This window comes from Excalfactoria chinensis, chromosome 7, assembly GCF_039878825.1.
Source record: "Excalfactoria chinensis isolate bCotChi1 chromosome 7, bCotChi1.hap2, whole genome shotgun sequence".
NCBI lineage: Eukaryota > Metazoa > Chordata > Aves > Galliformes > Phasianidae > Excalfactoria > Excalfactoria chinensis.
The window spans coordinates 18856095-18873137 of record NC_092831.1 but is presented as its reverse complement, the minus strand read 5'-3'; the positions used below and the strand labels follow the sequence as shown (position 1 = coordinate 18873137).

General features: G+C 39.7%; 1 protein-coding gene across 1 annotated transcript in view; it reads left to right on the top strand.

Moving 5' to 3' along the window:
- The first annotated feature begins 292 nt into the window (after positions 1-292).
- The window catches only part of OLA1 (Obg like ATPase 1), an 84469-nt gene continuing 67718 nt past the window's right edge, over positions 293-17043 (top strand). Inside the window, exons 1-4 of the mRNA XM_072341744.1 lie at positions 293-424; positions 626-726; positions 1142-1285; positions 5693-5820. Coding sequence (XP_072197845.1) covers positions 626-726; positions 1142-1285; positions 5693-5820 — 373 coding nt within the window. The 5' untranslated portion in view covers positions 293-424. The remainder of the gene's footprint in view (positions 425-625; positions 727-1141; positions 1286-5692; positions 5821-17043) is intronic.

The following is a 17043-nucleotide window of genomic DNA, read 5'->3' as shown; positions in this document are numbered from 1 at the left end:
ACATTAGGCATTGCATTGGACTAAGGATGTCTATGTCTGTGCACGGCTTCGGAGAAGTTACTGGATGTGGCGTGGAACTAGCTGTCAAACCCCAAAGCTCCGGGAGCGTCCTTTCATTGCGGTGCACCATTAGGCAGAGAACCACGGGCAGCCTGGCAGCCGGCTGTAGAAGCTGCGGGGCGCGGAGCTGGGCGTGAGAGCTCAACGAGCTGCGACCAGCCCGGCCTGTCAGCGCTGGGAAGCCGCCCCGCTCCGCCCGCCTCCCGCCGCCGACCTTTCCCCTCGCGTGGGCCCGGCCAATGGGCGAAGCGGCCCCGCCTGTTCCGCCGCCGGCAGCTGCAGGGCCGGCGTGTCCGCCTCCGCGTGCCAGGATTGCCGTTCCGCTCCGGTGGGCCCCAGCCGCCCCCTCGTCCCGTCCCGCGAGGTGAGCCCGCTCGCCTGCCTCTCGCGGGGCGCGGCGGGGCGGGTCCCCCTCCTCTCTTTCCCCTCCCTTCCGTTTCTCTCCCGTCGCGGCGCGGCAGGCCCGGCAGCAGCAGGCCGCACGGCCGGGGACTGCCGGGAACCTCGGGGGGGAGTCGGCAGGGGAGGTGCGGGTCCCTCACCGAGCGCTGCTCTGCGTCCTCAGATGGCCCCGAAGAAGGCAGGCGATGGGGTGAAGGCTCATCCGATTATCGGCAGGTTCGGGACGTCCCTGAAGATCGGGATCGTCGGGCTGCCCAACGTTGGGTAGGTGCCCGCCTGCCGCTTCCTGCCGGCCGCGCCGTGCGCGTGTGCCCGCCGGGTTGTTTGCGTATGGGGAGGAGGGGTGAGTGGCTCTGGTAGCGGCAGCAAAGAGGGCTGCCCCTCTAGAAACTTGCGGAGAGCTGGTGAGGACAAAACTCGTGTTTGAAGTGGGGGTGTGGGAGACGTGGTGGAAGATGGGCCGCGGTGCGTGGCTTCGCTGCCGGTCAGCCAGCCGTGGGCTGTGCTCCGGAGTTGTAAGCGTGCGTATTTTACTAGGGGCGGTGCAATGGGCCCTGCTGCTGAAGTAGAGGGGCTACAGTTATAGTTCAGGACTGAGCGTGTTTTGAGGAAAGATGTGTTTCTACCCGGCCCTTGTAAATTCTGCTAATTTGAATTTGTTGAACAAAATTTCTTACAGGAAATCCACGTTTTTCAATGTGTTAACAAAGAGCCAAGCGGCAGCAGAGAATTTTCCTTTCTGCACTATTGACCCAAATGAGAGTCGAGTTCCTGTGCCCGATGACAGGTTTGACTTCCTGTGCCAGTACCACAAGCCTCCAAGGTAACTCGAGTTCTAAGTTTGTTCTTTCTTGCTTAAGCAGTGGAAGTAGCGCTACTGAAAACAAACTTTTCATAGATGTATATACAGCACTTTTGTTTTTACTGGCATCTCCTTCAGTAGGTGTGGAAAGTGGATTCTTGTTTGGAAATGAAAATGTAAGTTGCTATTGGACCTCAGAAGCTAAGATAGATGCTTGTTACTTACTAATTCCACCTTGTGCAAACATGCAGATGTATAAGAACGAATGTATGTATATCGTAGTGCAAATTAGCATGTGTGTCTGCTGTAGTTCAGTAGTTGGGCCTTAGTTTTTTGAGTCTGGTCTCATGGATATCTAAAAATGATTGATCCATCATTGACCAGGAGTACATTTGTTAGCTTAATTTTCAGGTTCAAGCAAACTACTTCCATCTATAATTCCTGTGTACTTTTTTATTATTGAAAAATTACATTGACATGGAGCTGATTACTTAAGCAAGTTGTTGTAACTTAGTTTTCAGTCCCAAGTGAGTATTAAGCTTGTTTGTTAAAGACAGAGTTATAAATTATGGTATTATTACTGCTTGGCTAGATGAACACTCTTCTTGTTTAGCTGTCATCAGCTACTTATAAATCAGTGAAGTGACCAAGAGATAAGTAGCTATTCCTGCTTCCTTCCTGTTGCCATCCTAAAGGAATTCATGGCCTCCCTCTCTGGGGGTAAAAGAAAATAAACACGTAAGCACCACAAAACAATCTGTAATATCACTGAATGTTGTCACTGGATAGTAAGTTGGATACAAGAAGTAAATCTACTTTCACTTGAATAGTATTTAGGCTTTTATTTTAAAAAGAGTGTGTTTGTTACTTAAAATAAATGAGCGTGGGGGTTAGTGGGTAGTTTCTCTGGGTTCAGTTACTTACAGAAGCAGTAATGGTGAGTATAGCCTCCAGTAGTCAGGATGGATGTTGTGCTGCTTTGCTCTGTCAGGAAACAAGCCAGAATTGGCTTTCTAAGAAGTTCTCGTGTTGTAGATATTTTCTGTTGCTACTTCTATGTATTTGACTTGTCAAGTCCTAAAAGGGTGACTCTTGCTTAGAGCTTACAAATGCTTGGGAAGTTGCTCTTTCTCAAACAGATATGACATAAAGTTTTTAAAGGCAGAAGAGGCTGTACTGGAACCAGGAGATGAGTAACATCTGTTTTTAACAAAGAGAAAAGAGTTGGGCCTTTTACCCTGATGCTGATTAGTCTGTTCTGTTGCTGTGTCAGAGTGTAACAGGTAGTACTGGAAATGGTAGATAAATTTATTGAGCTATTTGAGAAATGAGCACAAAACAAGAGCTAAGAGAATTTTCAAGCAGGCGTGTTGGAAAAGTGCTGCATTATGAGCTTAGTTGGACCTTTCACGTGTCTTTTTGGGGTCTTCTGGTGTGTGTGAGGTTTCATTACGCTGTACTTACTACAGGGAAATCGTTGGGGTGGTGTTGGAGAAGAAAGGCTGGAAATACAGAATAGAAATGAAAATAGAGCTTTTTGGCTGTGATGCTTCAATGTCAAGTCAAAGCCTTAGGTGCATGATGCCTGCAAAGTCTCACAACTGCATAACTAGTCGTACCAAATGATTGCTCATGGAAGCTTAGGAAATAAATGTATGCCTTCCATTCTCTCACATTTTGGCAGAAATATGTTTGTACAACATTGCAGACTGTGTGCATGTGTCTGTCTAAAAAAGCAAGAGAAGAAAGTGGTGTTTGTTACCTGGGATCTTCTTATACCTTGGGCTGGAAAATAAAGCACACTTAAGATCCAAGAAACTCTTAAACCACCACTGCTTGAGAAACAGACATTGCCTTTTAAAATAACTCAGTTTTTAGTAGAAACTTGAAACAAATTGGTAAGCAAGATGCTTTTTTCTTTTAAAAAATGAATAAGCCTTTGGGTGCATCACTCTGTTCTTGATGTAATACAATGACCATCGAATTACAAAGCTGCACCTCCTTTGCCCCAGCGACTGTTGCAGTCTTTGCTATAGTGTGCCTTGTACAGTGAGGGTGGTGTGCTGGCACTGTTGCTGGATTTCTGAGTGAGGTTAATAAATAAAAATCCTTGCTCCAAGATTGTGTGTGCTTAAAATATAGAGGCACTTCTGGATGCTGCGGTGTTTCATGTTACAAATCACTGTGACATGCTTCGTGGTAGATCAGCGTTGCACTGATGTGTGCAAATGATCTGTTGGTGCCACCTGTTCCTGGTGGTCATGTGAAGCTCAGCGACATTCATCTAATGCTGGCTAACAAATCTTAAGAAATGGAAATTAATCTGTTTAGAGAAGGGTGGAAAAAAAAAATCTAGAAGTTTTTCTTCTTTGAAAAGTCTTGAAGTGCTTGATACATGTGGCACTTTCTCCCCCTTTTTTGTAGCATTTATTTGCTTAATTTCACAATGTTTGCTGTCATTCAGAGCATAGGCAAGTGTGAATAGTTCCTGCCTTTTTCTCTGTGTTTATCTGTGATGAAATAGAGATTCAGGTTTAGGTAGTGGGCTGCTGGGAGCGGTGATGTTTTGCTTTGCTTAGGGTGTTAGTTTTGAGGTGGAGAAACCACCCTGGGGACCTGGATATTCTATCTTCAGAGGTCTCTTTTCTATTAGTCAGTTGTGAAATTAATGTGCTGATGTTTGGCTACCATTGTCTGACAAATGCAGTTGATTCTGGTGATAGCGGTCTATCTATGTATGAAGAAGGCTGTTTTGCTCTCATGTACCATCTTTGTAGTGAAAGTGTGAGTTCTTCTCATGGCTGGCCAGGAAGCTAATCCTACAGAATGGGTAGAGGAAGGAAAACATTCCTAACATCACCTTTGTTTTTCTTAAAATAGTTTAAAATTGTGATGGAGAAGTGCTCTACAAAGTGGTGTTTCTGTACCTTGCTGTTAAGTTATGCCAGAAAGCAAGGAATTCTGATAATTCTGATGGAGAAGTTGCTGCTATTTGTAGTGAGGGTTTTATTAGCTCTGTATTTCTATCAGGTGAAAGGAATTACTGTGTTAATGCATTTATGGGGTTATTGGTTTCTGCCTTCAGAACATGTGTTACCTTTGGTAGCACTTTAATGGTCACTGATTGCTGTTTCCATCTGAGCTTATGTACTGGTAATTTATTAAAAAACAAAATGGAATTTGCTAACTGTAGTGGGACAGTTTATTTGCTTCAAAAGGTATTTAAATTCTTTCTCGTAAGCTATGTTGTAAATATTTTCTTCTGTATTTTCTAACCTCACTGTTTTGAGTATTGCGCTGTGTTGTTGCTGGTTTCTAATCACATCACGAAGTTACGAATGGTATAAAACATATCATTAAGTTCCTGCCTAACCTGGCAGGTTTAGTGGTGCTTTGAACTTCACCTTAGTGAAGATTATGATTTTATCCAGATCCTGTACTATGAGGTCAGTTTATTACCCGAAGAAATCATTTTTCTTGTGGAGTGTTAGAGGAATGTTGAAGGCAAAAATGAGAGGCTTCATAGCTTCAGTCACACCTTTTCATCAGCATTATGAAGGCTGTGGATTTGGACACCTTCTGTTTCATCTGTGGTTGATAAGACGGTGAACTATTGTATTTATCTTAGCATGGTACTTATGAAATATAAGGGTGACAATTTAAGTTGTTTGATGAAAATTAAGTACTGTACCTTTTGTTGATGTGTGTTTTGAAGCCCCTGGGTTGGAGGTCCTGATGCCTAAGGCTTGCTTTTTGTAGTTTTTCCAATGGGGAATAGGCACCATTTCAGCAGGATTCTCTCTGCCACTGTTAAGGGTTGTATGGTCATCTGTGTAGATCATGTGAAGGTGCTCTTGGTCGGTGTTTTATCACAGTTTTGGTGGATGCTTTTCCTCAGATGGATTTTTGAGAAGTGATTTTTGAGAAGTAATTTTTGTTTGAATGCAGTTGGTGTTAAGTATCACTGCTTTGTATCCTTTAAAATGTCATCTTCAACTAGACTTGTTTGCTGCTTTCTTTCCAATTGTTTACATAGCCCTGACCACCACTACTACTAGTTAATGCTACCTGTTTTAATCAGTGCTGCCTAAAATATGCCCTTCTGACAAAGTTGCTTCACTTACTGAACTGACAGCAGAGGGGAAGACAGCACTGATGAACACTTGAGTGTTTCATCCCTTTGGTGCTTTAAAAACTTCTTGGTGATAAGTATATTATTTCAGCATTCTGAGGTTGTTTGAAAGAACCAGCTTTACTTAAAGAAGGGGTGGGAAATCTTGGTGCTTTATAACATGGGTATAGAGTTATAAAGATATTATGTTCAGCTTGTCGTGGGGAAAAAAACTATTTTCATACTTTGTATTTATTTGTGTTGAACGTTTTGACCAATGCACTTCAATAAGGAGACTTTCAACTTTTATCTTCCAGCAAAATTCCAGCCTTTCTGAATGTAGTGGATATTGCTGGCCTTGTGAAAGGAGCTCATACCGGCCAAGGCTTAGGAAATTCCTTTTTGTCTCATATTAACGCCTGTGATGGGATCTTTCACCTGATGCGTACGTAAACTCCATTTTTTAAGTCAACTCTATAGCTTAAGGATAGCATTGCTGTACTTTAACTAATAACTGTTGAACAAATAGCCAATAAAATATAACTGTTTTTACTTGTCAACCCGAAGTCATCAAGTTTGGGGTTCTCCCTACTCACTCTCTCCCCCCAAAAAGCCCCAAAACACTACAACAAACTGAAAATAACTAAAGAACATCAACTTCTGCTAAATAGTGAGTATATCTTTGTATATGCTCATTGTGCTGAAGACTTAAAAGTAATCTGAATTTTTGGAAAAATTAATAAAGGCTTCTGTGGAAATAAATAGGAGGCACTGCTTTTGGAGCAACATACATAGAAATGGTTGGTAGAAAAAGAAAATACTGGGTTAGAAGCAAATTCTAGAATTTTGTTCTTAAGGTGAAGCCTCACGTCTGTCCTTGTGCTAATTTTTCTGTGGCTTTTCCTGAAACCCTGTGACTTCTGAGTACTTTTCATTTAGGCCAACACAAAACATAAAGGCATGGAATATTACGGTAGTGATTTAGATGGTTAGAACCGTTGCTCCTGTGAGCGTATACTTTGAATAGAATAGAAAATCATGGCACACTGATTGCAGCCATGCACTTAACGTTATTTAAAATGTTGTGAGAAGGTGAGGACAGATCTTCAGTTGGATAGAGTGAAGCAAGTCCTTTGATCTTCTGTATTGCATTAGGAAGTAGTTCCACATGTGAAGGCTGTACTAATACATTTGTGTGTTGTTCATGTTCTGATATCTGAGAACCGTTACTACAGTATTGTTAGAAAAAAGGGGAAATCAGGATCTCAATTGTCGTACTGGGTTTTTAATTACCGTTTTGTCTGATGTAAGTTGAGACCAAGTGATGAACTGTTTAGACTTGCTCTCTTTCATATTTGATGCTTGCAAAGGAACAAGTCTATATAATATCCAATACAGAAAATGCTTATATATATATATGCATATAGAATAATCCTATGTGTCTGTTTCAGGTAGCTATTAAAAAGGTTAATGTCATTTGTCATCATTTTTGGGGTTTGAAAAAGCAACAAGACTGTTTTTGTGGGGTTTCAGACCATTCAGGTATTTGCTTTCTGTTCTCTGAGTTTAGATCTGTCTCTTAATTTAGTCTTTCATGTACTTGTCATATGTTTCAGGGATTTCATGGGTTCTGAAATGTACTGGTTGTGAAATGATCATTCTTCTTTGGTCATTGGGATCAAAAGAGATGCCGGAATGCTTGTTAAATACTGCTTTTTCCTTTCTCTCTTTTTGAAATCTTAGTCTTTCTCTGCTCTTGCTAAATGTGTTGTAGCTAAAATGCAAGCTAGTTGTGAGGTATTGTAAAATTTCTGTTAATTGCCCAATAAGCACGAAGGTCTCGCTAAGTGTTATTTGGAGTTGTTAATAGAGTTAGTAAGAACAAACAAACAAAAAACCAACCAAAATAATGCAAAGTAGTCTAATTAAGATGTGTACAATGGCACTTTCCCCCCTTTTTTCTTCTTCCTGAAAATCATATTATTTCTGCTTGTCTTTTCCCACAGAACTGTGAAAGTAAAGATATGACAGTAAAAGCCATGAGTAGCCTCTCTAGCAAATTAAAAACAAGTATCTACTATTTACACAGCACAAACTCATGTTAAAATTGTTAACTGAGTCAAATTTTTTTACATACCATGCCAAAGTATAAAAATATATAAACCTTTTCTATATGTTGGAATGTTTTTTGCTCTTTCCCAGCTTTCAAAATTATTTCCAATTTTAAAATCCTTTCTTATGCGTCTGTGGCACGTCTGGTACATGCACTATTTCTGTCAGAGTTTAGAAACCACACAAACTGTTTTTGTGAATCCTTAAACTTTACAGGTCCTGAGAGAAGGAAGCTTCTTTGTTGCCTTTTATTGGAGCTCAGTCCACATTCTTAATGGACTATCTGCTGTAAGGAACCAGTGTCCTGGGAGCAGCTATCAGTTCTGAGCCCAGCTCATAGGCACTGGGTTTCTGTAGCGGTACAGAAGATGACTTGACAGCAATCCAAACAGATTGCTTCTGTTACAGGGAGAAGGCTGTGGACTGGTCAAGGGAGGAAGGGATGTAGGTGTTACTGAAGATGGAGAAATGATGGTAACAGAAATGCTTTTGGGGAGAGATGCACTAAAAAGTGATCTGGGGAAATAAGCAGGAATGACTAAAAAGCTGCTGGGCTATTGCATGGCATTGTCAGGTAAAAATCAGAACAAACCAGTCGTCAACAGGGAGATTACTTAAAAATGGAAAGAGATTGTTAGGTCATCACTTTTCAAAGCGTGAAAAATTTAGTGTTTGCCTTCACTTGTGCTCTCAGTTGATCTGGAACAAATTTTCACCTCGGAGCACTGAAACCATTGCTCCCAGTCCTTATCCTGTTGTGTCACGCATCACTGCTGCATGTGTTAATGGCTAGCATGTGCAGCAGAGCCTGTCAGAGAATTGGCCTTTTCTTCTCTTTGCATGGCAGGCAGAAGGTCAAAAGTGGGTCACTGTGGGGTCTTCAGTATATTCAGGCATGCATATCTTGAGGAAAGGCTTGTTAGGCAAACTGGTGGGAACATCATCCTGCAACTGAAAAATGTGGTAGCCCAGATGGGTTTGGGTTTTAGGAAACTAACTGGCCATTATCAGCATAATAATCTAATTTCTCCAAGAGTAAGTAGGTGGGTGTGACTTTGCTGCAGAAATATATCCTTACCCAGCCATGCAGTTGTGGAGAACAGTGAGAGGAGAAGCAGAAAAAAAAATTCTGGGAAAAAAAAAAGGCTTATCAGCTTCTCAAAAGACTGGATTTATATTACCAGACACCATGGGAACGGGATTGGTGGAAAAATAATTGTTTTCTTTAGGTAGTGTTTTGCATTTCCCAGGCAGCATAGGTTTACTCTAGACAAATAGACTTGAAAAGATGTTAGGAGTTATATTGCTGAAGTTCCTGTTTGATTGCCATATTTCTTTGATTAAGCATCACAGGTATTTTGAGATATGACTTTTTGTGTGTCCTTGAATTTGTAGCAAATGTAGCTTTCTTTACCTGGAAAAATGTGTTAATTCTGAAAAGAAAAACCAGATATCCCATGTTTATAAATAGCTTTTTATGCAGATCTTACTAGGCTCATTTTATCTTTGTATTGATGAACCCCATTCAGGAGGATTGTCCTTTGCACTGAATTATTTTTCCTTTTAATTTACTTGCATAATAGGTGATGTAACGAGACAAACTTCAGGCATCTCACTGAAGTCCTAGCGTAATGGTTTGGGTCCTGTTTTTCTTTATTCACTGGGAATATATTGCAAATATATATCTATAATATATTTTTGCCTTCCTTAAAACAGGAGGTTTGTCCATAGCCGTTAGCTCCCATAACAGCATTCCCTGGTGTTTCCCCTGAGGTTTTCAAAGAAAGTTGTTGTGTATCAGTTTGTCTACCACCAGGCATTCAGGCTTGACAGCTGCAGCTGTGATACCCTCTGCAATAATTACAATTACCTTTCTCTTGAAACTGTGGAAGCTGTGCATGGTGTTTACCTGTGTTGTTTCTTACATAGTGTGAAGTTGGGTGAAATGAGATTTCTCTAATTCTTAAGTTTCCTTACTTCATTTTAATACGGGCAAGTACGCTGTGGGCCTTGGAATGGTCCTGGGTTTTCAGTCTTCAAATGTCCATATCCTAGATACACTGTTACCTTTCACTGAAACATAGTGTTTGTTTAAATCAAGGAAAACAATGTTTCCATGTTTTAGCTACACTTTATCTACAATGAAACAGCAACAAACGGGTGGTAGAGTAAGTGAATAAGTAGAAGCTGACCTGTTAGAGCATGGCTGTATTTCTGTGATTAGTAACAGTATGAAGGGGATTCTCTTAGTTCAGCAAATGAGGCATCAAGAGGAGAGCTGTATATATTTTTGTTTAATATTTCTTACAGTTGTTTTTTTCTGGTTAAGAGCACAAACTGAAATTAAATTACTTTGAGGTAAACGAGTTGATCTCAATACATTTATTCTGATTTCAGAGATTATCTCTGGAGAAAAAGGAGAAAATTTTATTTCTGGCCAAATCCAAGTGTGATAACATTGGTCCAAACAGGTATACTTGCTTTACTCACTTATTATTGGCTGAATGAATGGGGAATTCAATTTCTCTTTTTCCTGTCCTGGATAATAGCACATACAACATTATTACCAAAGTAACCTGGTGTGTGCCCTGGACTGGTTAAGGCCTGTTCCATTTGTTGAGTTTCGTTGCTTGGTTGGAAATCATTCTGTTGGTTCTGTTGTCGAAGTTTCAGGTGGATTTATAGTTTTAACTGTGGCAGGAATGTTTTCATGGTGGCATGAGGCAGGCTGGGGTGGGCTGTCGTGGTGTTTCTTCCCCAGTTATATGGCCCTAACTGCTTTAAACTTTTATGGCAGATCTGTCACAGGTACTTGTAGAAAAGAAAATGACTTTTCTGTGAATGGTGGATTAAAAATGGCAGCTGTAGTAGAAGTGCAAATTTAAGAATTGCCCTTAGCTTATACTTCATTGAGGAAATAGCAGGTGTCAGTTACGTCCCTGCTACACCATTCTCATTCAGTTATTGACTATTCTGGATGTTATACAGCCCTGTACAGCTCCTAATGTTTTCAGGGTTCCTTTCCTACTGATATGTACAAGCTTGCTTATCATTGGTTCTTTCTCACATAAAAATAAACTGTTTGTGATGTTGGAGAGGAGGATATTTTTTCCAGAGTATTATTACTTTTATTTTATTCCAGACTTTTTTTTTTTTTTTGTATGGGTGATATGAGTGGGTGTGCTAGATTTCTTCTCTCTACCTTACTGTGATTCTGTATCTGCAAGCAGAACTGGAGTATGTGGGTAACAACCACATCTGGCCTGTGTAACCCTGTTGATCCTGCAGTTTGGCCAGCTGTGGAAAACTTCTTAAACTTCCCAAACTTTTCACTTAGATGAATAAAATTAATACTGGAAGGTCTGCAATCTCTTAAGTTAAAGATGGACAGCAGAGGAGTAACATGTCTGAAGCCATTGCAGAAGAATTTTTCAAGACCTGTCTACCATTAACTTTAAGAACAGTACTAGTCTCATGGGTCAAGGAAGTCAACTTCATCTCCAGTGTTATGACTTATCTTTCTTTCATTTTGGTGATCAAGTATGTATAAAATTCACATTTGTACCTTAGAACTGTTTGCTGTATGCTCTACTGCTTTGTCTTCCACAGAAGAATGAGCCTCTGGGCACATGGGTGAGGGCTGTGGAAATGGTACTGCAACTTTGTCAGTGCTATAATGACTTATTCTTGGTCTTTAGTGAATAATGTGTCACCAGGCTGAGTGAAAGTGACAGCTGAGCTGTAAGCTCTAAGCCCAGGTAACTGTGGTTCAAAACAGAAACAAACTCAGGTAAGGTCTTTATTCTTAAATTTTGGCACAAGTAGTTGTTCTTTGAGAGCTGGATAAGCCTGGGTTAGGGAGCAAAAATTTTGCATTGCTGAGTAGCGTGCTTTTAAACCGTGATGATTAAACAAATCTCAGAGAGACTTCCTTTCTTCAGACATAGAATGGGAGCTGTGACCATTCACATATTTTTATTACTTTTCAAAAAAATCCACAGTTCCTTTTGTACTGAGGTTGCCTCTTGCTGTCCCAAGTTAAGTTTTGATTGTAATGTGCCTAGGGAGGAGTACTTTTCAGTCTCAGGTATGGTAAATTTTGCAGATTTAGTTAATTATATATGCTCATTGAGAAGGAAATGTATTGTGCTTGAGTTCTTTTCTAGCCTTTATTACAGTTTGATAATGCTAGAATTCTAAGTCTGGTACTTGAAGTTACAAAGGATTTTGGAGCCCGTTTTGCCATTCATCTTTAGCCTAATACATTGTGCCTCTCTGCATCCAATGTCTTTTTCTCATCAGAACAGATGAAAACGTAAAAATTTCTTATCTAAAGGCCACCACCCTTGTTGGTGTAGTAGCATCTAATGCTGTTCTATTTGTAGATGGAACCTGTTAAATTTCCTCAGCAGGGACTTAAAGCTATGACCTTATAGGCCAGAAGCAGGAGAGCTACCTACTGAGCTACAAGGGCAATCTCTCAATTCTAAAGAATACATAGAAAAATTTCTAATATACTGCACTGTGAGTCATAAAGTACTTGACCAGTAAACCTTCCCTCCCCTGAGAATAAAGACCAGGCAGGTTATCTTGACTGAGTCATTGCTATTATTTGACCTACAACTACTTTTGTTATAGATCTGTGTGTCATGTGGCAGTATATAATTGCTATTTAGGCAGTACAGGTGGAACTTATGTTTTTCCCTGTAATGTCTTAAAGAAATTATCAGGATGTGACAGTGTGTTCAAAAACAGTCACCTAAACACACTCAAATGTTTATCTCCTTAACTGGATGTTGTTATTGTTGGAGTAAGGTATCTTGGCCTTACGTATGGTTTAGCATTTTGTAAATTATTTCTTTGCTTTGCTGTGGACTTGCTTGAAAGTAGCAAGTTCTTGCTATACTATGAAATGTGAAAACCTGTTTTTCTTTGGTTGGAGGAATGACATGATGGAAAAAATAAAATCAAGAATTCCTTGCAAAAAATTGGGAATAGATAACTAGCTGGATGTTGATAAGCATCACTTTGTTAGGTACAGCAGCTGTGTCAGAAAGGCAAGTAGTTGGTATACTGAGAACGTTGTAGTTTAACATCCAATAAGTTGCTTTCTCACAAGCTGATTCTTTTTTCTCTTTTTAAACAAGTTAAGTTTTCATTAGAACTTTGCATTTAATTTTTGGAAGCACTTCTTGTTTCCTAATACATTTGTGGAAATGTACATCCTTCCCAGAAAGAAAGGATGGCCGTGTTCCCTAACCCATCTGAGGACGTAGGTCTGTGTTTGTTCTGAAAAGAGCAGAACATGGCTCATCACTATACCTTGTCACTATGGCAAGGGAGTATGCAAGTATGCCAGTATCAAATGAGTTGGTTTAGTTATTGCTGAGGCTGCTGTGAAATTAGGTGTCTTCAGTAAGCGGACAAGGAGCAATTGTGAAAGAGACCATACTGCATCATCTGTGGGAGCAGTGGCCTCTAGGTGGGAGAAACTAATGTATTAGCTCCTGATAGATCTACACGCACTGTGTGTGGATTTTTTTGTGCCTTGGTGCCTCTTTTATCTTCCTCTACTCAAATAAGCACTAAAATGTAAGATTTTTAAGTCAGAAAAAAACACCTGGAACGGCAGTAGTTTAGCTGAAGAAGACAAAATATATTTGAAGTATTTGTGAAGAAGGGCATTGGTAAGCACTGTGAACACTCTCTTGGGCTGAACTGTTGTATTTTACATAAAATAACTTTGCCATGTCATGGGCTCATGTTTGGTTCATATTCTTGAAACATGTGTTCATCATTGGACATAGGTTCATTGTATTTACATTTGAATAAGATTTATGCTTACAAGTTATGCTGTGAGTACAGTTAATGTTTTGCTACATCATCTTGTCCTCAAAAAGTGAATTCTCTGAGTTGTCTGTACTTGCTGGTACACCCAATATGTGGTATATTACCTGCAATGTTACTATCTTATGCATGTTCTGTTGTCTGCAGCTATACCTGTGTGCATAACTGTTTTCAGACTTCTCCAACTTGCTCACCTCAATTTCTTCCTGATATTTTATCTTTATGCAGGTGAAGTCAAGCAGTATTTCCCTGGTGTAGAACTGTGAGATTGCTTTGAACTGAATGGTGGGGGAAAAAATCCTCTAAATGAAGCTCAGGAAATAACTGGATGTGTTTATTGTTCTGGCTAGAAGTTGCATGTCTTAGACAAACTAAAATGGGGTTACGGTCTTAGTTGGCATATGTAATTGCAAGTCTTAATTGAAGTACACAAAACCTCAGACAGATTTGCCTAACTGTAATGTCAATGTAATGCTTCCTTTTTCTTTGCCTTTGTTTCTGTGAGTGCTTGAAAGTCACTGACAACAGTTACTGCACATTATAAAGTCAAACAACACATTTATTCTTACCAAAGGTAAAGCCTTAGGAGGTGTATCCAAACAAAATCTCTCCACGGTAATCCAGTTTGTATGCAGCCTTTTATTTTCAGTCTGAGGCTGTTTAATAAGCTGACAGAAAAACCTTTGCCTAAGTTTTCTTTCAGAATTTCTGTTTATTGGAGCAGTCCTGATTCCTACAGTGACCAAAATGCCACTTCCAGAAAAACAAGTGCCTGCCCTACTTTGTGCCTAACTTACACAACTTGATAAGTCTGTCTTTTGGTAGTGTTAACAGCTCCATATTCAAATACCTTTTCTTATCTGTATGCTGCCACTTTCTTGTGTGCTGGTGGACCTGATTGCAGAACCACACAGTAACATGGCTTTGAAAAACAATTTGGTCTTAAAAAATAACCATATTGTTTCTGGTGGGTTATTTTAAACATAGATCACTTTTCTAATCAGATTTAAAGTGTAACTCAGTGAACTGTCGTTCTGTTCTGGCTGAGGGAGCATTAAGCTCATTTGTTGAGTTGAAAAAATGCCCCTAAAAAGTCAACTATGGGAAATCCCTGATGCAAATTGCATACTTCTGGGATTTATTTTTTTTTTTCCTTCCCTGAAGCATTAAGCTTTTTCCAGGCTCTCTCTCATACATCCAGGGTAGGGATTCCCAAGGGGCAGTCCTAGCAGTAAAGACTGAAGCAAAGGAGTTCAGTAACTGCTTTCTCAGTGTCCTCCATTACCAGGCACCCATCCCTGGATGTGTTTAAGAGCCGTTTGGATGTGGTACTCAGGGATATGATTTAGCAGAGGTTTTTTTAGAGATGGGGTACTGTTTAGGCTGCGGTTGGACTTGATGATCTTCAAGGTCTTTTCCAACCTGGGTAATTCTATTATTCTATGATTCTCTATGGTATATCAGCAGAGATTCTGGTGAATTGATTTTTACCTCCTCCTCTCCTGCTTTGGAAGTTGTCTGTCTTGCAGTGTCAGGTTTCCTGCAATTATTTCTTAGTGTATTTCTGAGTAGATTTTTATTTCAGAATGTATTTTTATCCTGTAATCCTGTGTGGAAGAACACAACAAGCATTGGGCTGGATTTAAGTGTTGCATGTTAGCAGCAGTTGCTTGAGCAGCTTTGAAAGCTGTTGTTTTCATATTGATGCCAAGGGGATTCTCTAGCCTCAGATAACACCCTGATGTCTCGTTGCTTGCAGGCAATTAGCAAACACATTAAAATAATAACCCACAAGTGACCATCTGTTGTTGTGGAATACGTCAGAAATGCTACTTTTGGTTGTTAGTTTGGGCTTTGCAGTTAAAGGTAAGCTTTGGTATTTGTACAAGATTTTCAGAACCTCTTTGATATGGAATTTATTTTCAGAGAATTCAAGCATTATGTGGTTAATTTAATCCCTGCTAAAGGTAGTTTAAAAAACTTGATGAAATCAACCACTGCCCATCTTCTATCAATGTTCCTTTTTTTTTCCCAGCCCTCTTCCTCCTATTCTCTTACCCCCCGCTTCTTCCCCAAAGGACTCAAAGTACTGTCAGGCAGGTTTTTCTTCCAGTTATGACAATAGCAGATATGCTCCTGTGCCTCAAACTCAATTTTCTAGTTAAAGTATAAAACTTGTTTGAACATAGGTTTGCATTTCAGTACTTATTGAGATAGCTGTTCAAGAGATAACAGTTACTTTAGGCTTACTGAATATCTTTATGTACCAAGCTTTGGTAATTTGATGTGAAATTTCATGTTCGAAAACTAAATAGCAGTAGGAACGAGAAGTCAAGTGTGTGAAAGAGTTGCAAACAAGGAGAAAGTGCATAGCAAGAAGAATGTGCACTACGTGGGAGGGGTTGCTTGCTTTTGGGGGAAATATGGGAAGATAGGCCGTGTGAGGCTGCAGGCTGAGCTCTGAAGTGTTGTAGCACAGAAAGATGGAGCGAGCACCACCATAGAAATTGCGTGTATATATATATATTTTGTATGCAAGATAAAAATATTGATGTGTCATGTTTTTTAATTGGTAGGGATGGTATGGCAAAATTGCCATGCAGAGGAAAAGTCTAATATCTTGGTATGTGCATTTAATCTGCCCACAAGAGCAAGTGCTTAAGTGTTTTAATGATAAGCAGACAGTTATTTCACAGTTTAATTACAAGGCAGACTATAAAGATTGTTTCAGTCTGCTTATTGCATTTTTTGCCTTCTCAGTTTGTCTTTCAAGATGTTCTAACATAGCTGAGCCAGTCAATACCACTCCACCTCTATTTTAATCTGAATTAACTGCGTCCTTATAGTGTCTTTTTGCTTGGGATACTTTTGTGCTTAAGTTCAAGTGAGAAGTTTATCTTGCATTACTCAATGTGGATGTTGTAATTATTTTTTTTATTATCAATTTGTGTTATAAATAATAATAAAACTCTATTGGACTGTGCCATGTTTAAGGGAAAAAAACACACCCATGTTTCTGTAGTGCTTCTCATGGTCCAAAATGGCAGCAAGAGCTGAAGCACGTGGCTGTGTCAGTTGGTTAGAGACTTGAAAGTGAAGAATTTCCTTCAGTTACTTTGCAATATTTCATTCCTGTTTGAGATGGAATATAAAAGATGGGGGGAAAAAAAAAGTAGTCTTACATTAAATTGATGTAATTTATATGTAACAAAGTAGTGCTTAAATATGGAGTGCTTTGTGCAGCTAGAAAACACTGAGTACATGCCGAATGCCCAAGTGATGGGATCTAGCCTTAGCTCACTTTTTGGTTTTATCAAAATAATAAGTAATTTTCCCCAAGACATGATTCATCTTTGTAGTTAGTATGTTGAGCTTTTATTTGTAGCGATTACGTTTAGTCATTATGATAAAAAGTGGAATACAAATTTTGCTAGAGAAGAGTTAAAAAGAGCTCTGTTTTCTTTTTATAAGCCACCTGTTGCCTTAGATGCATAAGTACATAAATTCGAACAAAGTGCTCATCACTTGTCAGCCATCAGTGGCAGCATAGAAATTACTTGTGGTGCTTGCTTTGCAAGAAGTTCTTTTGTGTTTGTGACATCAGCTTTGTTTTATACAATTAAAGTATTACACGCTAGAATAATCTAAATTGCAACCACTAAATGGTGATGTAGTTCTTTTTTCATAGAGCTGAATTTGTTTACTGATT